The following is a 19,579-nucleotide window of genomic DNA, read 5'->3' on the forward strand; positions in this document are numbered from 1 at the left end:
AAAATCTTTGAAGCTCCACTTCCACCAAAGATCTACTGTCTATCTGTTTTTGAGACCAAAAGGAATCAGAGGAAAAAGCCATTTTGGTTCCATTAGGTTTGTAAGAGAATGAATGGGGTGCCTGCTGGCAGGAAATGTAATGCAGTTAGGATGTGACTGAAGCAATCAGATAGCATTTTAACTTTTGTTTGCATGACAGATTAAGCTTGCTGCTCTCACTGTTCTTAGCTGCAATGCTACATCTAATAGCCTACACGTACTCATAGGGTATGCAAATGAGGAAGAAAGGATGTTTTTTAAAATTGCAAATCCTCAGCAAAAGGAAATTTTGCTTTCCATGAACACTCCCTCTAAAGAAGGTAGAAACTTAACCCCTTGGAAGAAGGAATGAGCTGCATCCAATGCCCCACTATTAAAGGAAAAACTCTAACTGGAAGGAAAAGCCAGTTAGAAAATCTGTACCTGGAAATAAATATATATATACATATATATTATATAAATATTCCATTTTTACCTCTGCACCCTTGTTGGGGGAGCAAATATTCCATATCTTGGTTGACAAGTAAAGTACTGCACACCTCCAACTGAACCGTCATTCTTGCCATAGGGCTTTTCAAGCTCAATGCCACACCAAATTCCTAGAATATAAACACAGAGTTTATGAAGCACCTGTACTTTCCCCATGACCAGTATATTAGTCCTAGCTCCGGTGCAACCAAAGATTTTCAGAAATGTAACATGGAGAGGCATTGAATTTTAAAGTGATAAAAATTACATTGCACAAAGTGGTCAGAAAATAACAATGTAATTTAATAAGCATAACTACAGGGTATATTAGGGAAGGAAAAATAAACCTGAGAAATAGACGTGTGGCAAGCACTAGCTCTATGTATGCAGAAGCCATAATAGATCAGTAAAGTGGAGAAGGCAAGCATGACGTTGAAACCCCAAGGCTAAATCAAGGAGCTAGCCTTACAAGGAAAAGAAACCACTATCATCTTCTAATGCTGATTACTGTGTCTAGTTTCATGCTACCCAACTAAGATGGAGCATGGAGAACAGGAACGAGATGTTGCAAGAAGCCACCAAGATGGCTAGAGGGCTGGAAAGTGTGACAAAGAAGGGAATCACAGGAGGAAATCAGTTCCAGTCCAAGTCCACAAAGAACATTCAGACAAGGTGGCAAACAACTATTTTCTAAAATGACCCAAAACAGGAAAGGTAAGGTTAACTGGGGGAATAAAAGGATTTACTTTTGACATTATGAATTTTCCAGAAGGGTTTTAAGTGCTTGAAGGAAATTAAACCCAAGTTATATTAGCAGATTTCTCATGGGCCAGCTAGTGGCACTGTGATAGAGTGCTAACTTACCAGCTGTGGGACCCTAGGCAAGTCTTCTAATCTCAAGAAGGAGAACGCCAAGGGAGTCAAAATGTGAAGTTACTTTAAGATATAAAAGGAGGACTAGGCAGAAATAGTATCTGGGTACTACCAGCTATGATAAATAGAAAATTCAAATAAATGTCAGACTTAAATATTTTACGTTATCAAATTCATAGATCAGTGTCTTCTCTCAGATGACCAATTTAAAGATTTAATTAGATAATAGAAAAGGTAATTCAGGGGATATTTTACCATTTGTAAGTTGTTCTCTGTATTCAAAGATAACATAATTTTCCACATTTGAGAATGCAGTGAAAAGACTAATGAATAACCTATTCTTTTTCTATGAACAAGCTATCCAATAACGTGGAGGTACAGAGCAGGGTAGATGGGACTGTCATGGTTTTTAGCTGTGCCATTTAATGTCTCACAAAAATAAGCCACCACATATTCCAAGCCAGGTGACTCTATCTGCCTCTGCTGTCTCCCATAACACCTCAACTATGCTGTATTATCTGAAGTTACATTTCACTGTGCTCTTAACACAGATTTGCCCTGTCTATACAATCCCCTAGGAGCTCGCCATGGAGTACAGCTTCCTGATCAGCTCCCATGAGAACCCTTGCACCCGTGCAACTCCAAAGGGCTGAGCAGGAACAAGCAACACCATGATGTTTCAGCAGGCTACAGACTATAGTCTCTCTGCTGATGGTTCCAACTTATCACTTGTTTACTATGGTTCACAGATGACACAGACAAAACTGCTCAGAAAAAGATGGAACATATTTAATAGGTCAAGGTTTTATAGTCATATTGAAGGCCAGAAATCACATTGCTTGGTAAGCTTTGTTTGTTCTGAAAACTGATGTTTTCCGTTTCTGTCTTTGTATCCTTATCACCTATCACACTGTCTTGCACAGAGAAGACACTAATGAGTGTTTAATTGATTATAAGTACCACATTCAACTATTCTCCCAAAAGGACTCTCCAGAAGGAGTAAAGAGAATACCAATGATACATGGCCTCAGCAGAAAACATCCTTTCTAGAAAGGCAAGTGTGTCTTTTCTAGACCTCAGTTTTCTTACTTGTGAAATGAAAGGGGATAGACTCAATGACCTCTAAAGTCCCTTCCAGCTCTAATGATCTAGGACTAAGTTTTTATTTGCAAACCATTAACACGAAAATACTAGCTGATCTCAATGACCACCTGAAAAATAGAGAGACAGAAGTAAATTCTACAAAAGAAACCAGCCTACAATCAACTTGAGGTATTATAATCAAAAGCAGACAGGTAGCCAGTAAGGGATAAAAGGAACAGAATATTATGTGCTTATTCCTCATCAATTTTTCAGTATGCATTTTCTTTTTGAAATATTGCAATGCCACCATGTGTCAAAATGGCAATATTGCCACTTTAAATTTTCAGCAGAACTTCGCTCCACATGGAAGTACTAAGCTTCCATTTGAAAAGTACAAAAATGCATGGTACGTGAAAGGGCTTTGTAAAACCCTTTAAAGCATTCAATAAATATACAACAGTATTAGTAATAGAAAAATGCAAAATAAAGTCTCTTTTACATAAAAACACAAGATTAAATCTATGTTTTCCCTTGACCTTATAAGAAGCCCAGAAATAAATATACGGACACATAAATGTTTAAGTGAATTGTGTATACACAAGCTTTTAGTTTGCTTTAGCATAGCACAATCAAGCAAAGTCACTCTTCTGGAAAAATAGGATTTTCTATTCTCTACAAGGAACCCTAAACAAAGTTACACAGTCAAGTCTTCATTGTCTGAGAGAAAATTATTCATTTTATAGATTATCCCAGGCAAAAACCATAATCCCAGCCTTATTTCTCTAACCCAACATGATCTTTGACAGCAAACACTAAGTGTATGATCAGAGAATACAGACTAAGGTTATTATTAGCCTAAGAGAAATATAACTGGAAAGATAAATCTGTTGGGGAAAAGCAGAGAACATTACCAAAACAAAGATAAATGGTTGGAAGATTCTCCACCGTTATATATTTGTTACCACTGCATCATCCACCAAGAAAGTTGAATGAAATTCAGTTTCACAGATGGGAGGTTCTTAAATTTCTTTTTCACGTAAAAAAAAAAAAAGAATCAAGGTAAGCTACCTGGAGCAAAGTTTGTTGTTCCAAAGAACCTGACAGTGCCAATCCTCTGGCCCACCACCAGCACTCGGTCTCCAACATGAACTTCTTCTTCCCGCTTATTTCCCACAGATGTAGTTGAAGTAGTAGACCCTGCTTTGCCAATAAAATAATGAGTCAATATCAGTCCCAGTCTGAAGAGAAATAAGCATGTTAGACAATGAACACAACCCTAATAAATGCCTCTAGGATCCCTGGTCTTGGCGGTACCACTTCTTCCTTCTTTGATCAATCCTCTATGCCTTAATATATAGTTTTTTGCTAGTTATTATGGATAAAATAGTTACCATCTTGCGGCCAACCTGGAGATGAACCTTTCTGAATGTTTTAGGTCAGTCTGTGAATGCCAGGTGTAGACTGTAGGCTGTATACACAACACCTTTCCAGCCTGGTAAGATCTACCAGAGCTTGTAGTCTGTGGGCATGGCTGTGGAAAATTCAGAGGCAACTCCATGCCTCAACAAGGCATCCAAATAAGACATCAGCAGAGAAATGGTGAGACATCACTTCTTTAAAAACCTGATACAAGCCTACACTTCAGTAATTAAAGTCCTGTGCCAGATCCCAGGAAATAAGAGTACCACCACAAGCTGTCTGGGGCACACATGTTAGGAGAATTGTGCTCAACTCTTGGTGCCATATTATAAGAGGAACAATGACAAATGAGCATGTACAAAGGATGGAAACTAAGATGGTGAGGAGTGTGGAAACCACATGTGAAGAATGATGAAAGGAAATAGGAACATTTAGCCTGGAGATAAGAAGACAAAAGAGACAGATGGTAGTTGGAGAGATGTAGGCTAGATAACAGTACACATGGTTTTAGAACCAATTGAATAAACAGACCCAAACAGTGTAAGTGGAAATCTTATTGAAGGTGGTATAAAGTGGGGCGCCCGTAGGATCTGGCCCTCAGCCATGACAGCTTTGTCAATTACTTTAAGGAGTGCATAACTTGTACACTGATCAAATTTGCAGATGACACAAAGCTGAGTAAGCTAACATAAGACACAACAGAATCCAGATCCAAAAATACCTTTATAGCCAAGCAAGATGAGTTAAATCTACTAAGATTAAATTTAACACATATATGTTACACAAGCTTTACATCTGAGCTCAAAAAATTAAACACACAAGTAGAGGACATAAGAGGTGCACCTAGACAACAACTTAAACGAAAAAGATATAGATGTGAAAACACCCCCCACTCACTCCCTTGAAGAGGTGAGGGATCCCCAGAAGCGGAACACTTCATATATTGTCAGATTTTTTATATGCTTATTGGTTTTATTTTTTTCTCCTGGTTTTTTTTTTAATTACTTGTTATAAAGGATGGCTCTCATGGAGGAGAAGGGAAAGGAATACAGGGAAAATTTTAAATGTAAAACCCAAAGCTATCAATAATTTCCTTAAAAGGAAAAAGATCTGAGTATTTTTGTATAGGATCAGCTCAACATAAGTCAATAGTAGAATGTGAAAGCCAAAAATACCTAAGATAACATTGGGTTGCACAAAAATAAGCACAAGGAAGTTGTAGTCCCACTATCCACCACCCTACTTAGATCACATCTAGAGTGCTGTGCTGAATACCCAAATGAGGGTCATGTTTTAGAACAAACCTCAGTGTGGCCAGAAAAGGATGTTATGTGAGGAGATTATAAACCATGCCATAAAATGCTTAGGTGGAGGGTTTAGGCACCAGATTTAGCCTGGAGAAGAGAAAATTTAGTGGGAATACGCTCTCAAGGAATCAAAGGATTGCTGTGTGGAAGAGGGTTATGATCAGGCCTGCCTCGTCCCAGAAGCCAAAACTATAAGCAATAAACCCAAGACAAAATTTCTGAGAACTGTCCTCGAGCTGCCCCAGGAGGTAGTGAGTCAACAGGCAGTCAGAGATGCCAGAGGAATTACTCTTCACATATTGTTGGACTAGACGACTTCTGAAGATCATTTTATTCACCCTACCAACTCTGAGATTCTGGGCTGCTCCCCTTCATCTGGTTACCGCCATGCTTTCCAGCTTTATCTCCCACCGTTCCTTTTCCCGTGCCCTCCCTCCCGGCCCCACTCCACTGTACAGTCTCCTATTCCGAGTGGCAGGGGTGAGGGTAGAGTGTTGTTCTCCCACATCTTCCTGCCACAGCCAGTCTCTGTGCCTTTGGCTCATGCTGTTCCCCACGCCTGGAATGGACTCTCCCTACTCACACCCGTCAGCACTTTTTAAAGTTCCTTCCCTTCATTCTAGCTTCAATTTCCGTGTCTGTAAAAGGGGAATGTTTTCACTACCTGCCTCACTGAACTGTTGTAAGGAATGTGTTTTACACATATTAAAATTCTCTATATATGTGAGTTATTGTGTCTCTTAACTTTTACTGCACATTGTTCTCCAAAAAGATCACCCTAACAATTTAACAGAGACTTCATTTTCCCAGAAAATTCCATGAATATTAAGTCTAATCACTTTGGAGCCCTTATGGTAAGTGAAAAAATCACTGCACTCAAAGTCAGGAGAACTAAGTTCAACTTCTAGCCCTTACACTTACTAGCTATGGGCAGCTCTCTTTAATGTCTCTTTACCTCAGTTTCTTCATTTGTCAAATGAGGATAACAATACTTTACCAGCCACCTATCCCCATGAGGTTATCACGAGAAAAGCTCTAAAAAGCTCTTCATAAATGTGAGTCCTTCAAAGGCCTACTCAGGCACCACCCACTTCCCTCCCCATGAAGCTTTCTACACCACCCCCAACCCTGACAGCTGAAGATGTTTAGTACTCTTTCTGGCTTTCTCCCTTGCATTAATCACATTTTTACCTTGTACCATAGTATTTGTGTATATTATCTTCTCTACCCTATTAAATTGTAAATTCCTTGAGAGTGGAGCCTGATTTGAGCTCGTCTTTCTTTGTCTTCTAGTCAGATACCTTCTGTGTAGCAGGCATTTAAGGAACGACATAATGAGAGTGATAATGGAAGATGCTTCCCAACAAAGCAGTGAACTCTATTACTGGAAGTATTCAAGCAAGGGCTGGACAATCATTTGGTGCGAAGATTATAGAAAAACTGCCCAGTCAGCACAAATGTCCTCTGATGCCACTCCTACTTCTAAGCTCCTACGCTATTCTGTGACAAGGACACTGATTACAGGAAAAAAGCAAAAGCTGAGCCTAATGCACAATAATCAGGAGGAGCAGATTTTTTTCAAGTGACTATGAATCTAAGAGTCAAGATTGCAAAATATGCAAGTTCTGCAAGCAACACCTCCAACTACAAAGCAAACAATCGTCTATACAGGTGCATGTCACACAAATGTTTGTCAGTCACCAACTGGTCCTTTCAGCTATGCCCACAAAACAGAGGGTAGTTGGGGGAAGTTTCTTCTTCAAACAGAAAAAGCCAGCAATATGTCCTGCTACACATTTTAAAAATCTAAGTCCACCAAAACTGAACCATGAGCAACCAAAAAATATTAAAAAAAGAAATGTTTAAAAAAACACCAAGAAATCCAGGATGAAAAGTCACAAGTACCAGCACTAGCTCTCGATGAAATGGAAGAACTTTTTATCGATGCCTCCTTATTACTGTTGGTTGGATTCCATTTCTTATGGTGAATCTGTTTGCTGTCCAGGGAGGATACAGAAGAGGAGGAACTGATAGATACAGGTGGAACAGCTGAAACAAAGAGAAAAGAATATTAAGATACAATGAGAGGAGCTTTCAAAGCTGACCCTGACTTCTGAAACATTCCCCTTGGCTTTCCAGCAATTGGGTGAGATCAAGTAGGAAGCAGGGTGCAGTGAAGAGTCCTGAATGTGGATTCTGAAATCCTATGCTCTTCAAGGCTTTGATATTCATATGTGATTCTCCTTTTTTAAATGGCAATAAAACTGCTATCCAACCCCATATCTCATCAAAATATCCATAGAATTTTTATGAGGACCAAATGAGAATGTATATGAAAACACTGTCAACTTTATAGCACAACAAAAACGCATGTTCTTTCTGAAGTGGACTGTGGCTGTCAATATCACTTGTAAATAATGCATTTCACAAACAGAGCAAAAATAAATATTGCAAGTGTTTGCCATGGAAATGATAATACTATGAACTAAAAGAGATGGAGATGGTGTTTGCTCTGTGTAAGGGACTGAGCTGGTAGGATAAAAGTGACAAACAGCAGATTCATATAATAAACCATCAACATTTTGAGAACAGAATATTTTATATTACCTTCCTTCCCAGGTACAGTTTTCAGTCCTTCACCAGGAGACAATAAAGATGTTGATTCAGAACCACCCTCTTTTTTAGATGTTGTTAATCCTGGGGTAAAAAAGCAACATTTTTTTCAGAAAACAGGAAAAAATTTCAAAATAGTTTGGAGTTAAACAAACACAGACAAGCCTTGAATAAAAATAATAAGCCTGGTTTCTTTTTTAAAGTACTATACTGGTCACTAATGTTTGAAAATAGAGATAAGAAACACCTGTTTATGAAAAATCTGTTTTTAAAAACACTTTTATGGTCACATATTACAATCCCAAAACATTTCCCTTCCCCGTGTCTTACATTCTTGGCTCAAAATCCAAATTATCAAAATATCATAAAAGCATTTTTAGAACAACTTTGTAGAACCAAGTAATCCAGCTAAGTGTTTTAAACACTGACTCCTGAGGACCTGCATTCTTTTCTTTCTGAAGTCTGCCAATTACCAAGTTTCACATAAACCAACTTTCAGGCCAGAGAAAACCATTTTATAGAATCTTGGCATTTTGGAGTTGTTAGATCATCCTGCCCACCTAAATGAGAAGTGAGCTCCATCTGATTCAAACTTTCATGGCCTTCAGCTTTCTGACAGAGGAGGCAGCAGGTGGCACAGAGGATACAGTGCTGTGACACCTGGAGTCAGGAAGACATGGGTCCAAATTCAGCCTCAGACACTTGGTAGCTATGTGACCCTAGACAAGCCATTTAACTTCTGATTTCCTTATTTTCCCCAACTGCAAAATGGAGTAATAATAGCACCTACTTCCTAGGGTTGTAGTGAGAATCAGATGAGATAATATGTGTAAAGCACATAGCAGACACTTAATATATACTGACTTACTTAGATTCCTCAACTGTAAAATGGGGATAATAGTAGCACCTACCTCCCATGGTTGTTGTGAGGTACAAATAAGCTATTTGTAAATTGCTTAGCACAGTAGCTGGCACATGGTAGGCACCATATAAATGCTTATTACATGATGTACTTTTTTTTTTTTTTGCAATTGGTGTTAAGTGACTTGCCCAGGGTCACACAGCTAGAAATTGTCAAGTGTTTGGTCTGAGCTAGATTTGAACTCAAGTCCTTCTGACTTCAGGGTCAGTAATCTATCCACTGCGCCACCTAGCTGCCCCATGATATACTTTCATACTCCATTTTGTACTGTATTTATTTGTGAAAACGACCATTTACACCCTTCCCCCAACAAGACTGTAAACTCCTTGGGGGCAGAGATCACATCATAATCATCTATGCAGACCTACAATGCCAAACAAAATGTCTTAGACATAGAAGGCACTCAATAAATGGTTTAACATCACCACTGAAGCCAATGTAAGACAACGCCTTCATAGAGCATCCTTGATACATGGTTCTATAGGCTTTTCAAGGATAACTGCAGTGATGGGGAGCTCACCATCTGACAAGTCAAACATTCCATTACTAGCTAATAAAAGTTCTTAAGTTATAAAGATATAAAGCATTTATTAAGCATTTACTACATATCAGGCACAGTGCTAAGCACTGGGGACACATATACAAGGTAGTCCCTACCCTAAAAAAGCTTATTACATCCTGAAAAAATACATAAAGTAGTATGTATCCCTTTAAGTAGGGTGAGGGAAGGAAGGGGTAGGAGAGAAGAAGGTGGCAGGTACCTGCTTCAGTGAACAGCAAGGAGACTTTGGGAAGTTAAGGCCAAAAACATATTTTCTTGTAATGTCTACCTACCATTTCTAGTACTGCCCTCTGGCATGAGAAAGAACTATTTTATTCTTGCCTTCTAGGTGTTAGTCCTTCAAATGTTTAAAGTCATATGACCTGAATGTAAGTCCTAATTCTGACATACATTAATTGTATCACTGGACAAGTCTTATTTAAACCTCTTAGAGCCTAATTTTTATCATCTAAAATATGGGATAACAATCTGTGCACAACATGAAAGCAAAAATTAAAATGCCATCCCAGAACCATACCGGTTCTGCTCTTCTGGTAGGTCTCCAGTTTTCAGTGTTATTTTATGATAAACAACGAATATGAAGAATTCAGAGAAGTATGCAAAGACTTACATGAGATGATACAAAGTGAAGTAAATAGAACAAGGAAAACAATATATTACATATATACATATACATATGTATATATACATACACATATTATATGTATCAACAGAACAGCAACAAATTAAAAGAATCCTAAACACTGAACCCTGACTTATAATGACCAATTCTGACCCCAAAGAAGAAATGAGAAAATTCATAACTGTCCCTTCTTTGCAGAGGGGGGAAGCCATGGGTGTAGAACAATGCATATACTATCAAACTTGGATAATATGTTGTTTTAATAAACTGTGTTTTTCCCCTCTTTCTTTTATTATTATTATTACAAGGAAGGGCTACATTTGGAAATGAATTTAATGTAAAAAAATTATACCAGTAAAATATCTTATATAAATATAATTAAAGGATGGCTCACAAGTTCTCCTTGAAGAAGCCACTAAAGGAGTTGGCAGAACAAGTTTTATTATGCATCCAGAGGCAACAAAAAACATCAGCATTTCATCATCTCATGAGAAATATTTAACAAAAGACCACCATGAAAATAGGAAGGAAAGGGAAAGAGTAAGCATTTATCTAACACCTACCATGTGTCAGTCACTGTGCTAAGCACTTTACAAATATTATCTCAATTGATCCTCACAACCACCCTGGGAGGTGGGTGCTATTACTATCCCCATTTTACAGACTAGGAAACTGAGGCAAACAGAGGCTAAGTGAAAATAATTGCCAATATCTATTACAGAAGAGAAGAAAGTAGAAAAAAAAAAAGTTGCTTCTCCCAATAACTGAACGAATCTCTGATTTCTTCAATGTAGGTATTCTCTCTAACACAGTAGTTCTCAACCCTTCCATTTCCACCCATCCTGTGGACTCTTGTCCAGGTCCTCCTCTAAGTCTGCCACAGGGTGCCCACCAAATACTTTTGAGGAAGGGGATTTATTTTTTCTCCCTTGACATTTCCTTGAGAAGACCTCCCAACTTAGATCAATATGTTATTTTAATGCAAAAGTAGACAGATGGAAAGATGGAAAAATTACTGGAAAATATGGGTCAGGAATAAGAAATGAGAAACACTGGTAGAAGAAGGGCTTCCCTTTCTCACAAGAGTTGCAGAGAAAACTGGCAAACAGTCTAGGTTAAGTAAAGACCAACATCATACACAACAGATTGCAATGAGTTCAAAATGGACACACTGTTTTGACTTATAAGAGGCCACACACCTTAAAAAAAAATTAGAAGAGAACAAAATCAGGTACCTTTGACTTCTTAGCCAAACATGAGAAAGGGGAGATTATAAAAGATACAGCACACAATTCTGATCACATCAAATTTCAAAGTTTTTGCACAAATAGAATCAAAGAATACAGAAGTAGAAGAGAAACCAGAGAATGGAAATGATAGAGGCTGTGCCAAAAATCCCAATGCAGTTTTAAGCTGTTTGATAGCTTAATAGCTTTAAAATGCACTAAGGTTTTTGGTACATGCTGTATTTGCAGCAAATATTGCCAATAAAATTATGATATCCAAAACATACAAGGAACTGACACAAATAGAGACCATCAAGAGACTTTTCTCAACAGATAAGTGGACAAAGTATATAAACAGTTTCTAAGAGAACTGCACAAATAATAAATGATCACATGAAAATGTTCTCCAAACTGATAATAACAAGAAAAATGCACGCTAAAACGATCCTGAAGTTTTGCCTCATGCTATGAAAACTGGCATACATGATAAAAGATGGGGACAGTAAATTCTAGAAAGGCGATGAGAAGACCAGTACTGTGACATACTCGTTGTGGAGCTGTGAACTGGTCCAACACTTCTGAATTTCAATATGAAATTTTGCAAGACAAGTGACTATAGACTAACTGTCCATCCCCTTTTACGCACTGATCTCACTATGGGGCATTATACCCTAAGGATTTCAAACCAGAAACAAAGATTCACTACTTATGAAAACATTCACAGCAATCCTCTTTGTGGTAGCACAGAACTGGAAACACGGGGCATCCATTAACTGGGGAATGGCTGAAAAACTTCTGATGGATAAATATAACAGAATCTTACTGTGAAATAAGGAATTACAAATATGAGAAACTCAAAAAGAAATATAGGAAGATTTATATGAACTAATGCAAAGAGAAATAAGCAAAATAAAGAGAACATAAATTTTAGAAGTCACCAAAAGGAAATCAAACTTTAAGTAACAGAAAAATCAACGAAGTCTCTTGAATGAATTGAATGGATGAATTTATGATGAATAAATTAATCAAAAAAGCAATTATTAAGCACTTACCTATGTACAATATACTGTACTAATCACTGGGGACACAAATACAAAAGACAGTCCCCTGCTCTCAAAGACCCAATATTCCAAAAAAAGAGAGACAATACACATAAAAAACTTCAACTACAAAGTCTCATGGTAATGCTGCCTTTTCTTATCAGTCTCTGACGTTGAACCACATGACAGCATCAAGGATTTTAGTGGCAAGAGTTTTCTTTTCTAGGTCTTTAGTAGCTGGGGCAAGAGCAGTTGCCAGGTTGTGTCTATGTTGGGGTTGCTTCCCTGGATGATGGCTGTGAGGGCTGAGCTGGAAGAATGGGGGGCTGGAGGACTTTCTGTTTATATGCCAGTGGGCTAGCAGTTGCTAGTGGTAGTGCAGGAGATTGGCCTATTCTCCACAATCATTTTTCTTCTCTGTGATGGACACTGGCCTGGGATTCAAGCAGGTTTGGTGGACATCACTATTCCTGAGCTCTTGGGTTCAGGATCCTGGGCTATCTTCATCAGCATCTGAGGGGAGATGGGGTTAGGGTGGTAGGGGTGATTTGAACTGCGTGGCACATGCTGCCTCCTGGCTCTCCCTCAGGGTGCCTTGCTACTTCAGATAATAAAATACATCTTTCCCTCCTCTCCACCCCCAACACAGCAGAGAGGTGAGAGATTCCACAGCTAGAATACTGTACACAGTGGCAGATATACTCACTATATGGAATGTTTTTGACTGTTTTTATTTGTCACAAGGGAGGGAAGCAATGATTATAGTATAATGCCAAAAGGCATCAATAAAATGTATTTTTAAAATAAAATACACAACTGTAATGACAGAATATAAGCCCAATGTATCTAACTAGAAGAGTTTAAACTATAAAGTGGTTTAAAAGCTAACATGGGGAGCAAAAAATGTGTGAAGAGTTAAAGCTAGTTGAAAAAATGTTATACACGATGACACTTCACACATATGGATTACCACTAGTACTATGTTGCAGCCTAGCCACGAGGCATATCCCTTGTGCCGCCAGCAATTTCAAGTCTTCAGAGAATGTAGAGTCTGAAAGCAGCAGCCACACTTTCTCCCAGAATCACTGGGAGAGTAAAAGTGTAAAAAGATATAGACTTTGGGAAATAGTATGTATGGACCATACATACTAATGGCTGGCTTCTATGGGCTACTTCCTCCTCCAGGAGGAAGCAACATGTACCATTTTATCCATTTTGTTTTTGTCGTGTGCAATGAGGCTGCCCCCATCTTTTTTTTGTCAGATTTCATGGACGAGGCTTTGTGCTGTTCTAGAGCTCAATGTAAGAAGTACTGGTTCATATATCACACTGAGGCTATAGGGCCATGTCAGTGAATTCATAGACACACTCCTGACTATTGGTTAGCTTTTCCTGTCAATGCTAGCAAGATCATGCCACAAGTAAGAAGTGGTAATCTTTCTTTTATTGGGCCATCTGTACCTTTTTTTTCTGCTAGATATATACATACAAATATATATAAATAAGTATACTATAAATAGCAGTTCTTTGGCTCCAACTGAGCCACCCCATTCTCTGTGGAAATTAAGCCCCTCAGATATTTCTGGGTCAAATTTTATACCTTATCACATCATAACATGACTCAAGTAAAGTTCAAATATAGGCTTCTTCCTCTTGCCATGGCCCGTCCAATACCAAATTTCACACTCTCTGTTAACAAAAGTAAAACTGATGACTCTAAAAATTAATGTGGGAAACTCGGTAAAGTTAATTTTATTTTTACCATTCTGGATGTCAGTAATATATCTTCCCTTATTTGTGCTTTAACTCAACATTTCAAAGGAAATAGTGGCCCTCTTTCAAATCTTTCCTTTGCAATGGTCACCTACAATAGCCAGAATCTTATTAATGGTACCACAAGGATTGCTGACCTACCATGGGGACTGGTGAACCCTTGCCAGTTTTTTGTTTGTGCCAGAGTTGCTTTTTCTTTTCTTCTACCAGGATGGTATGGAATCTGTGAGATAGCCTATCTAAGTGCACCTGTGACTGTTACGGACCAATCTCTGGGCTTAGTAGGAACAAGAACTACTCAAAACATGGGGTCCTGTTTTGATCAATCAAAATTGTTCAAAAAGAAGCACAATGTGGGTGGGTAATAGTAATCCTGTAGTACACCTTGGTATAACTGTAGGTAATTGCTTTTTGTGGACTCTAATTCCTAATCTGGGAATGACTGTGGTGATAAGATTCTGGTAGGAGTTTGTCTGGTGAACTTGAAAGATACGCTCAGGATACATCTTCAGACATTCAACTCACCACAGCTGCCATCTCTGGCTTACAGTGAAACTTGACTTGGTAGCTCCTATGCCTACAGAAAACTGAATGGCACTAAACATTCTAATTGCTGGACAAGGGGGAGCCTTAACCAATCTGTTGTTCTTTCATCAGGAACATTCATGAGCTCCAAAGAGCCCATGAAATCCACATCATCCCAGGTAGTGGGAATTGGTGGGACCTTTCCTCTTGATTTTCTTGCATCACCAATCTGCTCTACGACAGTGGAATTTTCTCCTTTATTTTCTGATAGACTTTAATCATCTTGGGCATTATCCTCCTTTTCTGGCCGTGTATTAACTGCTGTACCTCTCATGTACCTCTAAATGTGCCTCTAAATTGACCTCAAGGTTGGTTTTGATATTCAACTATGAATACAGATTATTTCTTTTTATCTCCAAAGATTCTATCTACTATTTGAAGTACTGGTTCTAGTCTAGTACTGGACCAGATGTCCTTCTAGAAATAGGGGCATTTGGTCAAAAAGCAACAAGAGGGAATCTCTTCTATTTAGATTCCGTACAGAAAACCCACCCCAGACTGACCAACACCTTGGAGGAAGGGTTCCCAGATTAGGCCTAACCAGATGCTGATAGCGTAAGCTCTGTGATGACATCTCCCACAGAATCATGTATGATTTTAACTGGAGATAACATGCTTGAGGAGAGTCTTCAAGGATGCCTTCTGCTACAATAGGCCAAATCAACAAACAGTAGCCACAATGGGTTCTTGTATTTTCTGCATAGACAGCCTTAGTCCTACTCCATCAAATTAAAAAAAAAAAAAAACATCAAAAGAAGCATAGAAAGTTTCTACCATACTGGATGGATTCGTTATGAAAGATTTAAAGAAAGACACAGACAAGGACATGTATATACAGAACAAGAAGGCATAAAGGGCTTTTGGTCTGGGTTGGTGGAAGGGACCACAACGAAAAGATCAGGTATCCAGAAGGCCTTTACTCCTGCCATTCTCTACGTTTGCAATGACCTCCATTATCCCTAGCCCCACAATCCTTTAAAACCTATCAATGCTACCTCCTTCATGAAATCTCCCTCTCAAAAACAGTAATGACCTTCCCCTTTGCCCTTGCATGTCACTTTGCACCTTTCTTATACATTTAAATATTATAATGCAAAATAATGCTTGGTGTATGCCACAGCCTCCTTCTACAAGCTTCATGAGGACAGGTACCATGTCTTACTGAAACTATGTATCTCCCCTGTGACCTAGTATTTGTTGTTGTTCAGTCATTTCTGACATTGCCAGTTTTCCTGGCAAAGATACTGGAGTGGTTTGCCACTTCCTTCTCCAACTCACTTTACAGATGAGGAAACTGAGGCAAACAGGGTGAAGTGACTTGTCCAGGGTCACACTACTAGAAAGTGTCTTGAGGCCAAATCTGAACTCAAATGTTCCTGACTCCAGGCCTGGCACTCTATCTGCTGTGCCATCTAGCTACCCCACATATAGAGGGTATTTAATAAATGAAGGTTAAATTGAACTAAAATTCTTCTATTATTTTAAGCTTTTTTCTGTAATCTCTTAAGTTGTATAAAATAAACTTTTTTTAAATGACTGGTTTTGGTGATAGACTTCCCATCATGCCACCTTGAATTTAGCCAGTATCCATACACTAAGCAAGATTTGGCTGACCAATTCCAGTGAAGAACCCAAAAAAAAAGCTAATTTTTCAAGAAGTAGTTCCAGAAACTTATTGGCATCCCTACTTCAAAATTCGTGTTCTATTTCATTCAAAGGCAAAGGATTGGAGGAGGATGCTGCCACCCAAGTGTGAATTTAATCTTCCTCCACAGTAGCTCAAAACTCCTAGTTTAACACACAAATATCTTATTTTCCCTTTCAACATCCCTAGAAAGCAAAAAGGGCAAATGTTATCCCCACTTCACAATGGATGAAAATAAGTATGCTACAGTTAAAATGAAAAGTGACTTGACCTTGGCAGATGAGGTTTTTTGTATCCATAAATAGCAACAACAACAGCAGAATCATACATACAGTTTTGCTTATGCAGAGCTCCAATTAAAGCTAAAAGTTGAACATAATTTATCAAAATGTATAATGATCATATTTCACATCTTTTAATAGATAACAAAGGAACTGAAAGCCAAGGGAATGCAAGAAATTAAAATCAGCTGCCTATACTAACACTTCAAAAAAACTCTGAATTTTCAGACATGCTCCCACACTATCAGTGAATCAATTACCTAGATTAAATCTAATGGGCCCTTTGGCACAAGTACTTCTTAAGACAAGCATTCAACTTATACCACTTGCACATCTAACCTCTTGGAGAGAAGATGTGGAATTTCCCCCCTCACTGTGTTTTATATAAAAAACATACATCAATTTAGGATTTACAACAGCAAGCAATCAAGTTCTATTGTGAGAGACTTTCAGGATAAACCTATAAGGAATGCATTATCATTCAGTTTAAACTGTGTTTCTCAAACAAGGGAAAGAGAAGTGATACACAAGAGAATTGAACGTAAACTCCGGGGAAGACACAGATCCCCAGACTTCCTAGGTGTGGAAAGCCTGTAATGTGCTTCCCAGCCTACAGTATGTGTTGTATGTGCTGTGAGGAGTATGAATTCCACCCAACACCTGGCCCAACATTGTTCTGATCCCTGCAAGGACATCACACTAGCTGCTTCCATCTGAATACATATGGGTCCCACATGTCTTATCTCCAAGAGGAGCGCTCAGGCTGAGCTTATCCTGGGGACTCTGGACTCCATTTCCCACCTACTCAAACACAAAGAGGCCTCCCTCAAGTGGCAGCTTCAGACTTCTTACCTCTCCTTCTAAGAGGGCTACCTGCGGAATGTATTGATTGGTTTTGGTTTTTTTTCTTCTCTTCTATTTTTAAAAAAATCTTTATTTTAAGGGATGGCTCTCTGGGAGGAAGACAGGGAGAAAATACAAAGAAATACACACAAAGAGGCAGCCTTGCTCCTTGACAAGGTGAACCCCTCTACCTGCAACAAATAATCAAATTCCATCCCATCTCCTCCAACAGATTGCTCCCTAATTTCTTCCTATCTCCTGGCTCCTTCCCTAACTGCCTACAAACATGCCCATGTCTCCCCTATCCTCAAAACCTTCTCATTTGATCCTTCCATCCCCTTCCATGATCATCCTATAACTCTTTTACCTTTTGTGGTCCTTGAAAAGGCCATCAACAACAAGGACCTTCACTCCCTTTCCTCTCACTCTCTTCTTAACCCTTACAAGGTGGCTTCTGACCTTATCATTCCACTAAAACTGTTCTCTCCAAAGTTCCAACAATCTTGCCAAATCTAGTGGCCTTTTATAAGTCCTCATTCTCCTTGACCTCTCCGCAGCCCATGCCATGGTCTATCACCCTCTCCTCCTTAATACTCTCTTGTCTCTAGGCTTTTAAGAAGACATTGTCCTAGTTCTCCTCCAACCTCTCTGACCACTCTCAGTCTCCTTTTCTCCTCATTCAGATCATGCCCACAAACTCTGGGTGTCTCACAAGGTTCTGTCCTGGGCCCTCTTCTCCTTCTATACTCTTTCACTTGGTGATCTCATCAACTCCCATTGATTTAATTACCATCTCACCCGCTGACGATTCTGTCAAATCTACCTATCCAGTCCTAAATTTGCTGCTGACCTCCAATTTTGCATCTCCAACTGCCTTTCATGCATCTCAAACTGGATGTCCAGTAGACATCTTAAACCAAAGTGTCCACAACTGAACTTGTTATCTTTCCTCCTAATCCCTCCTCCTGCCTCCCTTCCCTATCACTATAGGAGACACCACCATGCTCCCAGGCCCCTGGCTCAAAACCTAGGAGTCATCCTAGATTCTTACTATCTCTCACTTTCTATATACAATTTGTTTCCAAGGCCTGTCGACTTTACTTTTGCAAAATCTCTTTAAAATGCCTCCTTCTCTCCTCTGACACTGCCACCACTCTAGTGTTGGTTCTCATTACCCTGGATTACTTCAACAGCCTGCTGGTGGATCTACCTGCCTCAAATCTCTCTCCTCTAATCCATCTTCCATTCAGCCACTAACATGATTTTGCTAAAGCCCTAGTTCAACAATGTCACCTACCCCTTACTCAGTAATCTCCAGTGGCTCCCTATCATCTCTAAGGTCAAATATAAAATCCTCTGTTTGGCCTTCAAAGCCCTTCATCACAATCTAACACACACACACACACACACACACACACACACACACCCCTTTCCAGTCTTCTTATACCTTTCTCTCCACTCATCTTCTATCTTTGATCCAGTAACAATGGCCTCCTGGCCGATGCACAAATAAGGCCCTCAATCTCTTGACTACGGGCTTTCTCTCTAGCTGTCCCCCATGCCTAGGATAATCTCCTTCCTCAACTCTGCCTACTGACTTCCTTGGCTTCCCAGCTAAGTTACAGCTAAAATCCTATTTCTTACAGGAAGCCTTTCACAACCTCTCTTAATTTTAGTGCCTTTCCTCTGTTAATTATTTCCTATATATAGCTATATATAGCTCCTGTATATAGCTTGTCTGTACATATTTGTTTGCTTGTTATCTCCCCCATTAGAGAGTGAAAGCTGTTCAAAGCCAGGGACTGTCTTCTGCCTTTCTTTGTAGCCCCAGCACTTGGCACAGTTCCTGCAACACAGTAGGTGCTTTCTGACTGACTGAATTTCCCATTTGGGAAGATTAAAGAAGGATTTTTATTTTTTTTGGACAAGGCAAAACAGAACTATGGGTGAGGTTCTCACAAAGACAACAAACTTTTAAGGCTGAAAACCCACTTGCAACTGAAAAAATTAAAATAATAGTCATAAAAATTTCAGGATATATCTAGGGCTCACTGAGTGATCTGACAAGGTGCAATAAGTTACAATGATATAGTATACAAGGAATGAATAAAATGCTGCTTTTAATTAATGTTGCATTTTTACTGAAATGTAACTTTAACTTAAAATGCCAAGTTAAGAATCTTTCCCATGGCTTCTCTAAGTCCAGCCATTTAACTTGATTATCAGTGTAATTCAAATAGTTTAGATGTTCATATTTAGAGATGCTGAGATGGAGGCG

General features: G+C 39.0%; 1 protein-coding gene across 3 annotated transcripts in view; it reads right to left on the reverse strand.

The window, feature by feature from the left end:
* CLIP4 (CAP-Gly domain containing linker protein family member 4) overlaps nt 1–19,579 on the reverse strand; it is a 76,898-nt gene that overhangs the window by 11,564 nt on the left and 45,755 nt on the right. For 2 of the 3 annotated variants that reach the window (XM_027850429.1, XM_027850428.1), the window contains exons 10-13: nt 7,797–7,886; nt 7,095–7,238; nt 3,532–3,663; nt 515–638 (exon numbers count right to left, since the gene is read on the reverse strand). In XM_027850429.1, coding sequence (XP_027706230.1) covers nt 515–638; nt 3,532–3,663; nt 7,095–7,238; nt 7,797–7,886 — 490 coding nt within the window. The remainder of the gene's footprint in view (nt 1–514; nt 639–3,531; nt 3,664–7,094; nt 7,239–7,796; nt 7,887–19,579) is intronic. The other variant, XM_027850430.1, reaches the window with a different exon arrangement.

Source organism: Vombatus ursinus, unplaced genomic scaffold (genome assembly GCF_900497805.2).
Source record: "Vombatus ursinus unplaced genomic scaffold, bare-nosed wombat genome assembly UNPS02009062.1, whole genome shotgun sequence".
NCBI classification, from domain to species: domain Eukaryota; kingdom Metazoa; phylum Chordata; class Mammalia; order Diprotodontia; family Vombatidae; genus Vombatus; species Vombatus ursinus.